An 18,514-nucleotide genomic window follows, 5' to 3' on the forward strand; every position below is an offset into this window, starting at 1 on the left:
ACCAGAACTAGCACACCAGTCAAATTGACTGGTTTTACAATTTTATCTTACAATTCCTACTTCATGTTATATCTTTTCTCCGCAATGATGTGATCACTTTCGCAACGATAATTGAAAGAATAATATAATGAATTTTATTTTCTTTTTTATGTATTCAAACTGAAGATAATTTTGTATCAAGGCTATTTATACCAATACCAGTCAAAATGAATGGTACTTGTCAAAGTGTAAAAGGGTCCTGCAATCTGTTTATCGAAGCCCAATTAACCAGTTTCCTCGTTTTGTACAACCTCCCACAGGTTTTTCAAACTTTTAGCGATCGCTAGAACGCTAAATGCTAACGCTAGAAATGCCACAGCGCTCAAAATGACTGGTTCTACGATCTTATAAATGTGTCAACCCTCCTTTAGGTCGACCATGGTCCCAGATGAATTAATAACACCAAAAAATGTGCTACATGACATGGAATTCCTTCAGTAAGAAAGTAACGAATCGATAAATATACAAATATTCTATTATTAGGTATTTTTTAAAGATCAGTCATTTTCACTGGTTTTGGTACAAGCAGCTTCGTGTTAACCACCGGTAGTTCTAGCGTTAATTTCTGTTATCCGAGTTCAGGTGCCTTACACGCTTGCACGAACAAATGTTTTTGCCTTACGAGGGAAGGCGCCCACTTGGCGTTCACTTCCTGGAATGTTATATGAAAATTAATTCCGATTACACGAATGAATAAACAACGAAGAAATGGGTAGAATTAGTGGACCGTGTTGGATAAAGGGGGTTTCATCGTAATTACGTAATTAAGCTTACCGACATCTCCGCCGTGGGGTGATCTATGATTTCTAATTCTGTTTCTTGGCCATTGAGCATCACGGAAACACTTTTCTGTCCGTATTCCTCGTCTGAAACAAATCAAACCGACAGTTGAAAATTACTCATTGCGATACCGTTTCACCTACGCGTATTACATAATTTGCATAATATTTTTGCTATTGTATTTGGTTAAATATATCAACGTAGAAACGTATCTGGAAATATTAAAATACGTGTAATACGTTAACTAGTTGCGACCTGTTTGAAAGCATTGAATCGAAACATTGTAAGCGACGACGAGTATACTCGTCGAGCACAGAGTACGCGTGGCTGTTATAACATAGAATCAAGTTGTAACGAAATGATCGTTTCGATATTTTATTATGGCTTGGCATAAGACAAAGTATCGTTGTCTCTTCGCGACGAGTATACTCGTCAAAAACAGCTAACCGATTAAATCAATGAAAACGAAGTGTCCTCGATTTCGGGATTTTTCGATTTCTTCAGCTTCGAATATAATTTTTACGGAAATAAAATAATTTTCTAATTTGACGGCTGCTCGTTGCTCGTCGAGGGGTAAAAGAAAACAGAAAAACAACGGGGAGAAAGGGCCGAAAACAGAAAATGTTTTCACGTGCACAGTTATTGATTCTGCAATTTTGAAATTTCCTTTGTCCGTAGGTTTTGCATCGCTTTGTTCGATAATAACCAGACCCCGGGCTGGCTTTAATTAAAAATATTTCTGTCAAGCCGTTCGTTCATTTTTTTCAACGGCGACTCTAAATATTCCACGGTATTGAACATGTTAATTACGTGCACAGGTGAACGGTTCAAGGGCAGCCGACGCGTTTACAAAAGTAACGCTTCCGGATTGCAAGTTAATTAAAATCGTGTAACAAACTGTGCAGTTGTTCGCGCGATTCTTTTCTGCGAAACTCGATTAAGCGGAACATTTGACACTTTGAACCTTTAAAGCGCGAATTTAGCGAAATCCCTTATTAAAACATGATACCCGATTAATTCGATATTTCTATATTTGTTTCACTGGATGTAAACACAGAAAAGAGAGAAAAAAGGAAAGGGCTGTACTTTTTGCAACGGACGAAATAGCTTCAAATACGTAATTTCAAAAAAGTCGTTTCAAAACAAATATCTAATTTTTTCCTGTTCCATAGAACGAAAATAAATACACGGAAAATCATGACCTTTCTCCTTCTTCCCTCTTCTTCTTTCATTTTGGAATTAATCAGACGGTTCGCTTTACGGCGAAAAACGCGGCAATATTTTTTTTATTCTAAAAACGGTGTAGACAACAGAGAGTGTACAATTATCTAAATGATATTTGATTCCAGAATGTTTAGAAATTTAAATTTTCGAACAAGAAGTCTACACGTTAAACATCATAAATAAAATCATAATAAGCTTAAAATATCACATTAAGATTACGTTTATTTATTTATTTATTTATTCGTTGCGAGGGAAAGAAATTCCCATTAGGATACAAACAGGAAGCAGATAATACGTAAAGAACACGTATGCGAAAAGAGAAGAAAATAGGGGAGGCAGAGGCTGAAACAGAAGAAACTTGCCATTTACAAGACCTTGTACATTTGCATTTTAATAGAACGAATAGGACGTTAATTATTGATCTTCTTTCTCGATTCGTTCTTTTTAAATTACCGTTCGATCTTCCATTAAACAAACATAGAATACTAAATATCGGACATTAAAGAAGAAATAGCCGCGTAATTATTCTTTCGTTTATTATCAGTATTTTTGCGTTTATACCGTGAAAGTAGCGTTTCCTGTTTCATAACGAATTCATTCGCGTTTTTGCAAATCGGGTCAGCAAATCCTGCGACGCAATGAAAAGTGGGTTATACCTAACAAAGCGATTTGGTCGCCGTTGACAAAGGGTACAAAACATTTTGCAAATTCCGGGTCTTTCCGATATTTTCTCCTTTTCCGTTCCTTTGTTTCCAATTTCGATATCGCTTTAAATGGAACACAAATATTTTTGTAATCAAAGTATCGCAGAGTCACGCTCGTTCGCAAATCCTTTGCCTTGACGCGCGTCTTTCCTTTCCTTACGATTTTGTGATTTTACTTTTAGCGATACACGTCGTTGGAAAATGTCGACTCAGGTTTTACGTGAAAGTTTCTAACGTTTCTAACTGCGTCTAATTTACACGAAACTTTTGCCAAAGTTTTTCTGCGATTGAAAAGCACAGTCAAACTAGAAACTGTTTTTATTTACGTTCCTTTTATTTTCATCTGAAACAGCTATTCGCATATATCCGCTATACGATCTTCCGGTATTTGGTTGTCCTAAAAAAAGGGGTCATCAGAATTTTTGAGACACGATCCAAAGGAAAATACTCGATTCATTTCACACGAAGCCAGGATGTAATTACTTTCAAATAATCTTCACCTTTTATAAATATTAATCCCACTATAGACAGCGAATGTTTATTTAAATTCATATTTCTATCAACTAAACTAAAAATTAAATGACCAAAAAAAAAGAAGAAAAAAGAAATATATGAAACCCAAGTAGGAATTTGTTTCACTTATTAAATGTTATAACAACATACTTTAAATAATATTTTGTATATTTTTACACGTTAAATACATCTCGTGCATTTCTGCGCTTCCAAAAGAGGATGTTCACAAAATGGTCATTTTCTGGATGTGCTAGCGAACGTTCTTGCAGGCCACTTAAGAAGAGGAGGAAAAAACGTCATTACTATTTGCCCCAAATGCGATGGGAAACTTGAAAAAGAGAAACGAGAGATACCTTGCACTTAATCCTAATTTTTCTCAAATTCTCAGCCAGCCGCAAAATGATTATTCATCTGAATCGACGTAATAATCCTTGGCAGCTTCTTCTGACAAATCAATCGGAGTTTAAAATCGAGCAAATCCCAAGTATCGTCAGGTTTCTGGTGTCCGAGAACGATAGCCAACGGTACGCTTGCTCAACCCGTATCCGTATACGTATGCGTCGAGTGTCACGAACGAATTGCACTCGGTTCAGAAATAGAATTAGCGTAAAACACTTTCGTTTGAAGTAACTACGGAGCGCGACAGACATCGGAATAACCAGAAATGTTATTAGCTGGGAACACGTAAACAGATAAATAGGACTTTGCTGCATTGCGACCGACAGCTTCGACGCGTTCGGAACGAGCACTTTGAATGGCAAATCGTATCAGCGTCCGATTTCATCGACTACGAAAAATATCGGATCGAGAAACGACCTATCAACGAAGGGTTTCATCGAAATAAAATTCCATTCCAGCGGCTCCGTAGTTAATTGAAAATATTTTGTTCGCGCGTTGGAAGCCAAAGTCGGTGGAAAGTTGACGAACTTGTGGTTGGATCGCTGTCCCTATCGGATTTCCTCGATGCTAAACTTCCACCGATTTTCCGGCTGAATTTCCAGAGTCATTTCGTAGATGGATCGGTACCTGCGGAAGACGAAGATAAAGTTTGACCATTGCCATTTCTTTTTTATCTTCGCGCTCATCTGTTTCAACTTTCCCATCGCATCACCGTGGACGTGCAAAAAGTGGCCATTTTCTGACACCCTCCTCTGTCGTAAATGAAGTTTCCCGCACGAACGTTCGCAGTCTACTCTTACAAATAAAAACGTGGATATTTCTGCAACTATGGAAAACGAGGGAACGCGACGTACACTCACCCAGGGAAGTGTCATAGGCGCAAATATAGTCGCTGGTGGTGAACTGGGCGGTGAGGGCGGTTTTCCCAACCCCGGATGCACCCAACATGCCGACTTTGTAAGTGGCCACTCGTTCGTTGCTCGTGTCTTCCTCTGCTTCCATGCCTGAAAGCTGTGACGCCGAGCTGAAACATCATAGATAGAAAGCGCGCGGTGAATATGCGGCTGACTCTGAGACTCGTATCGATCGACGACATCGGAAAAACAGAGTTCATCGTCTTACTCGTCTGCATCGTCGTCGGTCTTTTTACGTTCAGCGTCGTTGCATTCTCGTCCGGGGAATAGAAGGAAGTTCACGGAACAGGGAACACGGATTTTAGTTTCGTTGGCAGATTATTATTTGTTTGGTGCGAGTGTTCAAGGATTTTAAGATTTGTTGCATAAATTTTGGAAACAAGCAGAGACTGTAGCGTGTTCCATTGTCACTGTCCAGATAATTTCGCGCGATCGATTTAGCTTGTGTTCTATCTTCGAATTTTCAGAATTTTCAGTATTCGCAGAGCATATGATACACGGTGTTCTTCGTGTTCTACGGAAAAATAATCCGAAGATTCGACGCGTTGCCAGCTCACGTCGACGACGTAATCTTCTTGCGTTACATTGATAAATTCACCGGTAAATTCTATCGCAATGCACGTGGTTCTTAAAAGGAAGGTCGAGCAAAGAATTCAGTGGAACGAGAATACGCTTGATCAGACGGTCTGCTTGGAACAAATCGCGTTTCACTCGCTACGATCTCTTACGAAGAATCACGTGTCTGACGATTTTAGTAGATTTTCCAAGCTATTAAAGGAAAGAAGAAACTCGCCGAAGAACGCTTAATTACATAAGTAAACGAATATAAACGTACACATGTGCAGTCGTAACGAGGTATAAAAGCAAAAGCTAGTAGCCCCAGGTCGCTTTATCGCAGTCTGTTCTATTTCTGCAGGTATTATCATTCTACCGTTTTATCTTTCATTTTTATGAAACTGAAACGACCTTCGTGAATATAACATGACGTCAGTTTAAGTCTCCACGATACACCAACAACGCATCGCACTTCTTCTCTTCTCTCCTGATTTTTCATATGCACCTTATAAATTATATTTTTCTTCGGGTCTTTGTGAAACTGGCGAAGAAACAGTCTCACGAGTTATCTTCGTTCGATAAGGTTTCGACATTCCGTAAATTGATCGGTTTTCGTTATTTCTGAAAACTTGAGAACATTTTTAATCCATTAACGATATTACATACACGCTTTTGTAAATATTCGGAAAATAATTATTTGCCAATCGGAGATACACGCCGGAAGAACAGAAAAACGAAGAGATTCGAAGTAATTAAAGCGGCGTAGCGTATATTTACAGGCACGAGATACGCGTTTCGGAGGCAAAATCGTTTAAACGTTCGAAACATTTACGTTCGAATGGAAATTTGTCGAAATTTGGACGAGTCTGGGTTCTTTTTTATTCGGCCCAACATCAGCGGCAGATTCAACGTAATTTTCCGGTTTCGAGAGAACGCACTGGCAACAGGAAGCGCGCCTTGCGCGGCAAAGGGAAAAAGCCACCCCTATTTCTGACAAATACGAGGCTTTCCTGTCAGCTTGCACAATTCCCGGCGTGTCTTCCTTCGATTTTCTGTCACTCGCCCCATACCTCTCCTATCCTCATTTCCTGGTCATTCTTCTATTTCTTTTTAGAAGCTAATACCCGCTGCAACCGCGGCGCTATTTCCGACTGTTCTGCCGATTCGCTATCTTCTAATCGTATTAGAAGCAGTTTACTCGTGTCGCGTACGTAAGCGGAACGCGAATGGTTGGAACAATTTTTGGAATATCACGTTGCAGGAAAAATATATTTCACAGAGAAATTGCAGGCTACGTTGCACGGGAAGGGAAACGGGAAACTAAAATTGTTTGCACTTTTCTTTTAACAACTTGTTTGTTTCTGAAGTATCAGCGAAATATCAAAGTTGGAAACTGCCTGAAAATATACAGGGCGCGGTTCAACGTGCACGCGGCTATGGGCTGATTCTTTGCGAAGAAAGAAGAAGAAAACGTGTAAGAGTAAAATTCTTTTCGTCCGAGGCATACTTTCTCGAGAAAAAGTATTCGCACGCCGCTAATTTCCGACTAAATGGACGAAAATAAGTTAGTGGTACATTGCTAGTATATTGTTCTACGCGTGGAAAATAAAATTTGTCCCTAAGACGCCCTGTTTCTGAGAAGAAACGAATTTGAAAATTTAGCGTGCTCGTGTTGTCTTGAAAACCAAGCGTTGAACGAAAGAATCATATTCCACGCTTCTCGCTTATTCTCGCGCGTATCACAAACCTTCTTCTGATCGTTTACTCGCGCCTGCTCTGTAGCTGCGATCCAATCCACGTACATACAGCTACGTCGAATATTGGGTTGGCAACTAAGTGATTGCGGATTTTGTCAATATCACCTAATGACAATCCACGATCACTTAATATCGAACGAATTATCCAAAGTCAATTTTCGCGAAAACTGAGGACCAAGATATTCTGTTCCATGTACTTTATTCTTATTTTCTCATCAGGGATAGCCTCATGTTGCATCCCGTCCCATCAGCAACGCGTACACCCGTTTACGCCTCGCTGCGTTCAAGCGGTGGTCGACCGGCGTTGCTCATAATTATCGGCATTTTTTCTCGCGGAAGAGCACTTGCCGAGATTGCGTCTTGTTTCATCGGCCGTGCGATCGTCTCGCGGCGCGGGATAACCTTTTGGGACTCGACGAACAGGCAGACACCGCCGCGCCGGAATTACGCGAGACGAACGCGAGAGACAGAGGAGCGCGAAAGTCAGAGGAGCGCGAGAAAGGGCCTTTAATTCGTTTAAGTAGAGCCGTAACCGCGTAGAATCTTTCGGCCTCCGCTCGTCCCACCGACACCGCGCGTCGGCTGTAATTGCTCGACGGTAATTACGCGGTTGTTAATTGCTCGACGAGAGGAAGACGAGTGGCAGACGTCGAGGATCGAGGCCGAAATATCTCGCCACTGCAACGCTGGCGCTGGAAAGTTCAGTTAGTCCATTCTTAGGAATCGACCTTGGCGAAATGAAAAGCTGTTCGTAGCACTTTCGAACGCGAGCGATTTGCCGTCATTGTATGCAAATGGTAGAATTAAAGGAGAAATTACTTCGGTGCTTGTAACGATATTACCGAAGTTTTGGAGAAAATGTGGTAATTAGACTGGCAAGTGGTGCCCATTTCGACGATCTTGAAATATCTTATTAACGTTTATCTTCCGAACAACTTGTATTCGCTGGCTGTCGAATCGTAAAAACGCGATACAATTTACGTTACATTTTATGTTTGTATTTTTATATAACTCAAACTACGTGTAACTTGTCGATGAAAGAGATAGCCGTTCTTAACGTTGTTCGAACGAAGAGAAAAAAGGAGAAGAAAGAGGATGAGCGGTTCGTGGGTTGGGCTAGAGCAGTGAGTAGCAACGTGAAATAATTTTCAATGAATCTACCGATGTGCGAAATGTTTGCGCCGTGTCTTATCTGTCTGTTCGTCACGTACGTAGCGTGTACTAACAGTTAGAGTCAGCAGATACGTATACACGTTCGTCGCACGTAATCTAACGATAACCACCCACGGGTTTACTTTGTCAGTTACAGATAGAAACACGTTTGACAATATACGATGATACATCTGTAAATAACGATAATTGCTACTAATGGAATTTACGATACGCTTGAAGGATCGCGTGGAATGAAAATTGGGTCGCGTTAGCGTCGAAGATGGTCAGCACGAACGGATTAAATTTTGGGTGACTTTAGTCGGTTTCTGGCTAATTGGATTCAGGTAATAAAAATCCAGTCACTCGCGCGTATGTCAGAATGAATTGTAAATGAAAACTGAATTTAATTAAAGGTTTTTGCGAATATCTAGGAAACGAAGATTGTGCGGTGGTCACACGTACAGGGAAATGTTTGTTCAGAAGATCGATCTAGGCGATATATTCGAAGCTGGTTGAAATCGGTCAGGCGTACTGTATTCCGTACAACTATCGAAAATATTGTGCGGTCGAGAGAAAATATCGAAGCGAGAGGGAAGTCAGCTGCGCTTTAAGGATTACGTATTTTCTTAAGAAATGGCGCATGCCCAGGACTTATCAATCGACTTTCTTGCGAAAGTTTTACAACAGCGATGGTTCCCCAATGGCAATCGACGTATCGTAAGCCCGATATGTGTGTAATAGCACGAGGGGACAAGGACTTGGAATTTATGAGTTAGCTTTCTTGAACAAAGAACCGCGTACGATACGGAGAACAGTATTTCCGTGGACGTTTTGTAGGAGAAAATCTGCCCTGATTTTTTATTGCGTCTTTTATGCCTTTACCTACGCTTGGCGCTATTCTTCAAGGGCATCTTCGAGGAAAGATAAATCCGAGGAAGCAGTACACGATATAGCGTGTCATTTAACTTGAGATAGTATGCACATTAGGGCCAAGATATTATGCTATTTTGGACGTGATGTATGTTATCGTATTAGCAGGTTTTCACGTAGATCGACCTACTTGCTGTTACCGCTATTCGTGACAAATGGTACTTCGTATCGTAATATCGATAAGTAGATATAATAGTTTCAAGGGGATGGTAGTTTTTAGCGTAAACGCAGCTGCATACATACACATGCGTGACGGATGATCCGCGTACAGTACGAATCGTGGTGCAAGATTCATCTACAAGTCAAATTCATCTGACGTATAACACAGTCTGTGCTATGCCACGTGTAAATGTCTACCGTGTAAATCTGACAGATTGGCGGAGGAATAATATTTGGAGGGGAAGACTAAGTACTTTCGGCAGACTTGATACAATTATAAAAATAAGCTTGTGTATTTGTCGGCATATGCTGATAGATATCTTGTGTATTAATGAAAAATATTACGTGTATATTTATATTCTACGTAATTGCGTATTCTACAAAAATATTTTGAAATTTCATTAGTCGGCTGTCACGATTATACCGATAAAACTTGAAACTAATCTGAAATTTTATATAGATATCTTCTATATCTTGTATTTCGTATCTGTATATTTTTTTCAGATTAGTTTTAAGTTTTATCAATATAATCGTGACAGCCAACCAATGAAATTAAAATATACTTTTACGTAATTAGGCGCAATAGAAATATACACATAAAGTTTTTCCCTGATAAGTGTTCAAAGAATATACATATAAAGCTTTTCCACGACAGCTGTTCAAGGAATGTACGCATAACATTTCCCTATAGTAAATGTTCAAAGAATACGCACGTAACATTTTTCCATGACATGTGTTCAAAGAATATACACATGATGCTTTTCCACGACAGGTGTTCAACGAATATTCACATAACATTTTCCCATGATATGTGTTCAAGGAATATACACATGACGCTTTTCCACGACAGGTGTTCAAGGAATATACGCATAACATTTTCCCATAGTAAATGTTCAAAGAATGCGCACGTAACATTTTTCCATGATATATGTTCAAAGAATATACACATGACGCTTTTCCACGACAGGCGTTCAACGAATATTCACATAACATTTTTCCATGATATGTGTTCAAGGAATATACACATGACGCTTTTCCGCGACAGGTGTTCAAGCAATATAGGCACAACATTTTCCCATAGTAAGTGTTCGAGGAATATACACGTAACTTTTTCCCACTATATATAGCATCGCGTGACGACGTACAAAAGAGAGGGGAACGTTGTCCTTACCCCTGTGTGATGTTCCAACAGCTTTACATAGTGGTAAATGTTACGTATAGGTTTCCTTTGTTTCAACAAAAGTCTCGACATTCTATACCTAATGCGTGTCTAGCCTTTGTCACGCGTTTTAACCGTTTGTTATAGTCGCTGTTATAGTCGAACAACGTCCCATGTATAATGGATATGCGCGACATGTGCTTTATACACTGATTTATTCTCACCTCAATAACCTGGCCTCCCTGGTGCTGCTGCAGCTAGTGCCAGAGGATGTGACGCTGTTGATACTCTTGCTACGTCGGCTCTTCAGCGAATCGCCGAGGTTATAGACCCCATTCGCTGTTATGGAAAACGACCTGAGCCTGTAATATTCCACTCCATCTTCTTCTCCCTCATCGGCCCCGCTGGCGCCACCGCGTTTCGTTTCAGCGAGCATCGGCTGCAACCAAACGAAACAATCCTCTTAATTGATGTGCTTCTCTTTCGAGGACCCTTCGGCAAACTCTCTATACATTCTTCGATCCGTTGCAATTTGATTTGGAACGGACGAGGAATCGACGGATTATAAGAAAGATATAATCGAGGAGGGTCGATGTTAAGAAATAACGAATAAGTGAAAACGTCTTAAGTCTAATTTAAATGACTAAAAATAGAGAATCAGGACAGTACTTTTCTAAACAGTAATATTTCGTTGCCTTTACCGCCATTTACCTATCCACGTATTTTTCTTCCTCACCGTAGTTATACGAATCTATTTGTTTCGGTTACTGTAAATACCAATTGCACTGATTTGAACATAGAACAGCTTAGCTATAATACACGTCACACACTGGCAGTTTGAACGTCGATGACGATCATTACAGGCAATTCGGATACAGGTACACATTACGCTGCGCTGAAAATTGCCGGTCAAACTAATATCGAAGAATCGATTGCAAAGGCAAAGTGAATTAATGACAGAGGATGGTTCACTATCTGCGTGTTTTGTTTCGTCAAACAATGAATTCGATCGGAACGTGAGAATAGTTGCAATGAGATTCTCTCGACCTGTTTGCGTGGGCGGTTGTCGGAGCACGTCTTCGAACTTTTGTCAATAGAATAGGAAATGTTTTCCTCTGTTCGTCATTTTGATGCAGCGAACGGACGCTTCTGCATAGGAACGAAACGATTAACGAGCTTTTTTTTCGCAAGTTTCACGGTCAACATTTTCACTTCCTTTTTGTTTATGTAGTATCGGGGCCAAAAGGCCTAAGGTATCGGCCGAACTGTAAACAAAGTACCGTTTAGCATCAATGTACCGTTGGGTCCTTTAAGTGGACAGTTTTCGTGAAAAGGCTGCGTGACCTTGACCACGGGGGTTTCGGGATACCTGTTCCGAAGAACGGGAAAAGGCAGAGTGTGCAGAGTGTGCAGAGTGTGCAGAGCCTGCAGAGCGTGTAGAGCGTGCAGAGCGTGTAGAGTGTAGAGAGTGTGGAGAGCGTGTGGAGTGTGCGGAGTGGGCAGAGCTTGAGTTGGGAAGCAGAAAGCCGCATGCGAGAATAGAACGTAGAACCGCATTGTAATCATTTCGTTGCTCTTAATAATATATATTAAATCAAAACATCATTACTTGTCCTTTCTCTCTAAGACCCATTTGGATACTACATTTATGTAAAGATGAAATACCACATATATAGTTATATTCAGGTATCTATAAATATTCGAACGAATTGCAGGATATACCGAAATTAATAAAATTCTACGAAACATTTGAAAGCTATTTTACGTGACAAGACTAGTACTCGCTGCTTCGTTCGTATTACAAACTTTTTACTCCAACGAATCGCAGAATATATTAGCATCGGTAAATATTCTATGGAATTTTTCGAAACTATCTGGTCTGACAAAATTAGAATTTTCAGGTTCTATAGACGGTATGAAAAATCTTTAATCAAACGAATTATGGGATAGGTAAAATTCAATAAAATTTCTCAAAAATAGCCAAAGTTATAAAAGTAGTAGCTTGTAGGCTGCTCCTCTGTCGACGTACCTACGATTTTCTATTTAAACAGATAATATAAAAAATATCAGAACAATTTTGCGAGGTTTTATGAAAATACTTTATTCCTTTGTAGTAGCTGCTGCCTATCCGCTTGTGTTTCGAACTGTTTATAAATTTCCATGCAAACGTATTACAGAATATTCGTAAAATTTCGTAAAAATATTTCATACGGCAATTATGTCAGCCTTCCTCGTACTATTCTATAAATTTCCTCTCGAATAATCAGCGAAATGTACCGATAAAATTCCATAATATTACAAATTCGGACAAAGAATTCGAAACAAATCGAAATTAAACGAATATTCCGCGAGCTTTCAACCAGTCCAGAATATTTCGTAAAAAGTAATAAATTGAAATAAAAATTCCACAATTTCTGCGAAGTACGTGGCAAACATTGCAGAGGTTGTCTGCTAAATACAACAAAATAAATCTTATATAAAGAAACGTAAATATTAGTAAAGTTTACACAACATTTGACATTATTTTATCGAATTATCCATTTTGTTTTATCAAGATCACGTTCGACAGATTAGCTTTCATATTTGTATAAAGATGCGTCGTTGTAAAACACGTGTCCGTAAAAGAAAGACACTGAACGGACAACCAAATAAAATTACAAAGGAAGAAGTGTAAATTTTTACAATACAAAAGGTACAAGAATAAGAAATAAGAAAATAATTTTCCCAAAATATGCTACGCGACCGTTCGTAGGCTTCGATTCGATCATAAACTGAATACTCGCATAATCAACGACGATACTCGGTGACCGTTTTCCGAGAAACGGCGAGGCTGCGACAAATTGCAGTTAACAACTCAAACGGTATACGCGTACAGGTAGCAGCTGCGATTCAGCATTGATTGTACCGCTAAAACAACGTTTGCCAAGCAAGAATAGGTTCTCGTTAACTGTGTTCCGTGCGAATTGTTTTCTCAGAAGTTGTTACATCAAACAGTTTCACAGATTCGCGGATAGAGACTGTCCTGAGCTGTGTTTCCCCTGTTACGATTAGCATGATTGAATTCGATCGGAACAGCCGGCAAACGAGATTACCCACGGGTCCTTTGTTGAGAAAGAAACTGGTAGAGTAGAATCAGATCTGAAATAACACGACGGTTCGGAGGGTCGAAAGAAGATTGCTGCTTTTCATGCGAATGGAGAGTCGGGCTTTCAGATGTTCTCACTTAAGTCAGCTTGCTCACGATGAGAGGATATACTGCATGTACATAGTACGGTTCGTGTTATTCGAGCTGAGAAGGCTTTATAGGATAAAGTGCATTGTGTTATATCTCTAAGAAATGTCAATGATATTCGAGGAATTAAAATTTGTTGGTAAAGAAAATGGTAAATGCTTCGAATACGAATGGCAACGTGAAATTTGCGTGATTTTTTTGAAGTGAAAGTAGTTGTATTTTTAGCTTTGAACGTGGTAGCTAGTGAAATTTATTTATTTCAGGAAGATTCCTGCGTGACGTTACAACGAAGTAGAATGGGTGAAGTTAAAGAGAGACGCGACATAAGGACATAAGGAAAAATAACGTTTTAATAAAGGCGCATGTTCAGATACCGAAATATTTTATGTTCGAATAAAAGATGATGGAAGTTGACGCAATAAAAGTTTTATCGCGTGCAAAGCGATGTTTGCGAGGAAAGACGATGTGATATAATAAACTCGATATTGAAATAGATATGACGGTGGATAATTAAAGTATCTTTTTGTTACTTGAAATGTTCATCTTTTCACGTAATATCTCGATATGTAAACTTTTCTTTTACAAATATTCAGATATATATCTTTTTATTCAAACCATTTCCGTAAATTTCGCTATGGTCCATTTCTTATCTTTTGACAAATAATGACTTTGTTTATTTCTTATAGTTAATTGGAAGCAACAGCGATTAAATTAAACCAAGATCTACTTTAAATGTGGATAAATGTACAGAAGAAATGTTTGGTAAATCGAGAAATTAAGATGTGGAATGAAGTGGAAATAATTCTATGATATTTCAAATGACGATATTTTCCCTTTTTATCTGGTCATCACGTTACCTCCGAGTTCCGTTGAAATCATTGTTTAACCTTTGTTGTTTGCTCTATATCAATTGTAATATTTTTCACGTTTTAATCCCTCTGCATCAGAAAGGGATTTCGAAAGAATATCCGAAACTTTTTCACATCGAGGTTCCACGTATTTTTAATACGTCCAGATATAACATTATAGGGATGAAAATCCTTCAAACTTGCACCTTTGTTTAAAAACGCGTGACTTTAATTTTTTGCAGTTTTTTAAATGCATGAAATTTAATAAAAACGAAGGACAAAGCTTGTAAACTTTACTTATATCGTATAGATACATCTTTTGTGTATCAGAATTTTATTAATAGCAGTCGTTTTTTCTCATTTACACGCTGCTTGTCGCATTGCTCATTAAACGCCAATAAGAAATTTCAAAAATTTTGACACACCGGCATTTCAAATATTTTAATAAATAAGCCAAGTTGTTTAATGAGTGTCTGTCATTTGAGTAACGTTAAAATTATTTGCCCTAGTTAAGCAGACAATTAGAAATCACAGAGGGAACAGCCTGTTTGACAAAAAGCATGATAGAATTTTCCAAAAATGAGAATCCAGTTGCACGACAGTTTTTTTTTTTTTTTTTTTTAATACCACAAAATGTATCCATTCTTCGCCCAAAATCATTTTATCGATCCGAGTTATTCGCTTGATACACATTTTCTGAACTTTTGTTAACTCCGATCATTGCTTATTAGATAATAACATTTCCAATAAGTGGAAGTAATTTATTTAATTAAATCATGGTTAATAATTGATTGGCAACTTTGGAAACGAATATACTGAATATTAAACAACTTCGAGCACTTAATCGTTCCATTTATAGAGCAAATGATAAAACAGAAGTCGAGCATAGTTGGCTAGATTGGTTAATACTCGGAGTAAAAATAGACAGGTTTGTTCGTCGTGAGAACAAAATATCCCTTTTTCGCTCTGACTACACGTGGCAAAATGGATATTCGCAAGAACCGGAGGAATTTGACTGACAAAGCTTTGACGGACGACTTTGCTTTATCCAATATGCAGAATATTGCGTGAATACGGAACTGTATTTTCAGTACTCTGGAATATTTAACTGGTGGAAGTTTCATGAAAATAATACCTGCAACGTAACACATATCCCCGATAATCAAGTGATTCATTTCGATTAAAAGACGGGCCAGTAAAAATAATTTCGCAAATAGAAATAAATCGATTACATTCGAGTGGTTTTATTTCATCTTTTCAAGATATATTATACCACATAAGGCTTCTGTTACCACTGTTGAGATACGTATAATTTTGTGTGTTAGACTAGATTGGTCGCGTAGTAGTGACACACGTATGTGAATATGAATGTACGGAAGTATATGTGTGCACGGCGTCTCGAAAACCAGACGAATGGAACTGTTCCATTGGCAGCGTGGTATGGAAGATGGTGAGACGAAGAGAGTGCCGAGACACGTGCAAATGTACATCGACGAAGATCTTGCAAATCGTTTATTAAATAAATAAATAAAACTATTTTAATATGAATTCTAAGTGTAGCCTTAGTGTTCCTCTACTTTTATTTCGGCGATTAAGATCCACAATTCTCAACAACCACGAAAAAAGAAATCTCAGCAGAAAGTAACTTTCGGATTTCTCATTGATCGAAGAGAATCCTTAGATCAAAAAACTAACTAGTGTGTGATAAAAAATGACACGAAATCGAGGAAGGCGACTGTTACCTTTCTCTTTACTCTCTTTCGCCTAACATTCGTTCTGCACCGCACGAAATAGCGGAGTGTTTGGCGAACCGATGGTTTTCCTTCAAAGAGATACGAAAGCAACATCCTATTTCGTAATGCGAGATTTCTTTCGCACCTGATGCGAAGTTGCTCCGTACGAATCACACGATCGATACCTGAAATCGGTCTGAGCGAGTCTGATTTGATTGGAAAATTCTATTTCTGCGCGCGGATCGAGTTATTTAATAACTTCGTTTCCACGCTTCGACCATAAAACCGTTTTCTCATTTCGCGTAGGTTAATTTTGCGGCACGTGCGCTTTATTCGCGCTTCGGCGAAAGAACCGTGCCGCGTTTCAAATAAAAGTCCATTGAAATGATAGCGCATTGTGCGACGAATTTACGCTCGCGCTCCTTTTCAGTATGCGCATCGATCGCGACAGGGTTAACGAAACTCCGCTGCGAAATGTCAAGTTTTTCCTCCGGCTCTTGAAATTTTTATCGCTTCACGTCGACTCGGCCCCACTTCACCTCGAGTGCCGTACAATGGTATCGGATGCAAACTGTTATTCTAAACCTACGCTGTAAGTTTGAGGGAATTAGCGGTGTTTTAAATGCAAAGCTCAGGAAACAAAATTTGCTTTTACATTTTCTTGAAAAATACGATCGTAAAAATACATTCGCGCAACGCTACGCTTCAAATTCTAACGTTAATCGAGTTATTTCGTGTGTAAAAGGTTTCTAAACGCGTTTTCCCTCTTAACACTTTGACTGCCACGTTGGTCATCTTTGACCGGCTACGGTTTCTCCTGTGACAGCACGGTGGTCATTGGTGACCGGAGCTCTTGAACTTCTTACAATTGTAAAAATTGAATGAAAATTGACAGTTAGGGAATTTTTAATATAACCGAACAATAGAAGATACTTTGAAATAAGAAATGCCCCATTGAACGATTAAACATTTTTATTAGAACATCGATAAAAGAAAATGAGAACGAATCTTGCATCCAACGGTGCACTGTGTTTGCGTCCATATATTTGAGGGGTAATCTACGAATATTATTATAAACACAGCTTAGAAAATAATCGTAAATGCTGCTTTATAATCGTATAATTGAAGTTACAAGTGTGAACATACCTTACTATTGTATATAGAACGAGCAAATACCGTTTACTAATATCTTCTACACGTTTCGACAATATATTCCGCACGTTTTGCTTGCGAAGAAACAACGAACGCGAATGGTTTGTTGAAATAAACGAAGCCTCGTTACAATATGTCGCTATCAACCGTTACCAAGGCGCCACGGTGGTCGCCCGTGACCACCAATAAGATAAACGGTCCATTGAGGAAGAATGTTGTCTTACACCATCAATTTATTATTATTTCGCAATTATATGCTTTGAATAATGAAATACTCCCGTGGCGTCCTGAACGAAACGTGTGATTTCGGCGTGGCAGTCAAAGTGTTAACACTAATTTGTCCAATTTACTTGTCCAATTGGCTTGGAATTTTGTACACCTTCGAAACTTTCGTACACCTTCGACGCACGTATCGCTGTAGTCTGCAGTGTCACGTAAAACCGACACTTGGATTGTAAGGGAAAAGAAGGCTGAGTCGTAACTCAACTTTTAATTTTCTTTCATCGAACTTTTATTATAAATTTAACACTTACAAGAATAGACTGACACCGAACCGGAAGAAGGGGTTGTACAATAACAAGAGCTAGAACAAGAACCGCCCGAGCGGGTTGAAGTCTCGGCTTATATACTTTTTGGTTTTAGGATGTTGAGGGGGCTCGGTGTACGTTATGACGTGGAAAAGTGTCCAAAGGTCGGGGGTCGATGTCTCATCTATGATGTGGACTAAGGTGTGTCATAGCTTCTGTGTAGGCTATGATGATAAGGTGGTGATGTGTTCAAAGGAGTCCGAAGCTCTGCGATTGATATCCTATCTTTGATGAAGGTTGATATGTGATTGATGTCACAGCAGCAGCGCGAGTTCAGTACTTCTCTTCTTTTTCTTATTTTCTTCAGCCATGGAAAGTCGAAGAAGCAGAAAAAAGAAGACAAAAATTCGTAATCGAATCGCGTGGTGCCTCGTTTCTTTGTCGAACTCCATCGTTCTTTAAATCATCGACCTTTTCCTTTCGTTCTGGCACCTACTATAGTCAAGCTCATCCCAATTAAGAATCACCTTGAGTTCCTTCATTTTATATAAGTGGAATGGATAGCATCAGACGAGGCTTGTTCGCCTATCGCTTAGAAGGGTCGTGCCATCGATTTCTATTTTTCCTCGACGAATAAAAATGACAAATGTTATTAAAATACGTCGTTTCTCATCGCTCGACGTTTCAACGACGGGACAAAATACATTTTACCGTACGGTTTCGTAGACGTATATCGC

General features: G+C 39.0%; 1 protein-coding gene across 3 annotated transcripts in view; it reads right to left on the minus strand.

The window, feature by feature from the left end:
• The window catches only part of LOC100646265 (GTP-binding protein RAD), an 80,451-nt gene that overhangs the window by 5,196 nt on the left and 56,741 nt on the right, over positions 1 to 18,514 (minus strand). For all 3 annotated transcript variants that reach the window (XM_048409793.1, XM_020864925.2, XM_020864924.2), the window contains 3 exons: positions 10,510 to 10,724; positions 4,520 to 4,683; positions 814 to 905 (listed from right to left, as the gene is read on the minus strand). In XM_048409793.1, coding sequence (XP_048265750.1) covers positions 814 to 905; positions 4,520 to 4,683; positions 10,510 to 10,724 — 471 coding nt within the window. The remainder of the gene's footprint in view (positions 1 to 813; positions 906 to 4,519; positions 4,684 to 10,509; positions 10,725 to 18,514) is intronic.

This window comes from Bombus terrestris, chromosome 10, assembly GCF_910591885.1.
Source record: "Bombus terrestris chromosome 10, iyBomTerr1.2, whole genome shotgun sequence".
Lineage (NCBI taxonomy): Eukaryota > Metazoa > Arthropoda > Insecta > Hymenoptera > Apidae > Bombus > Bombus terrestris.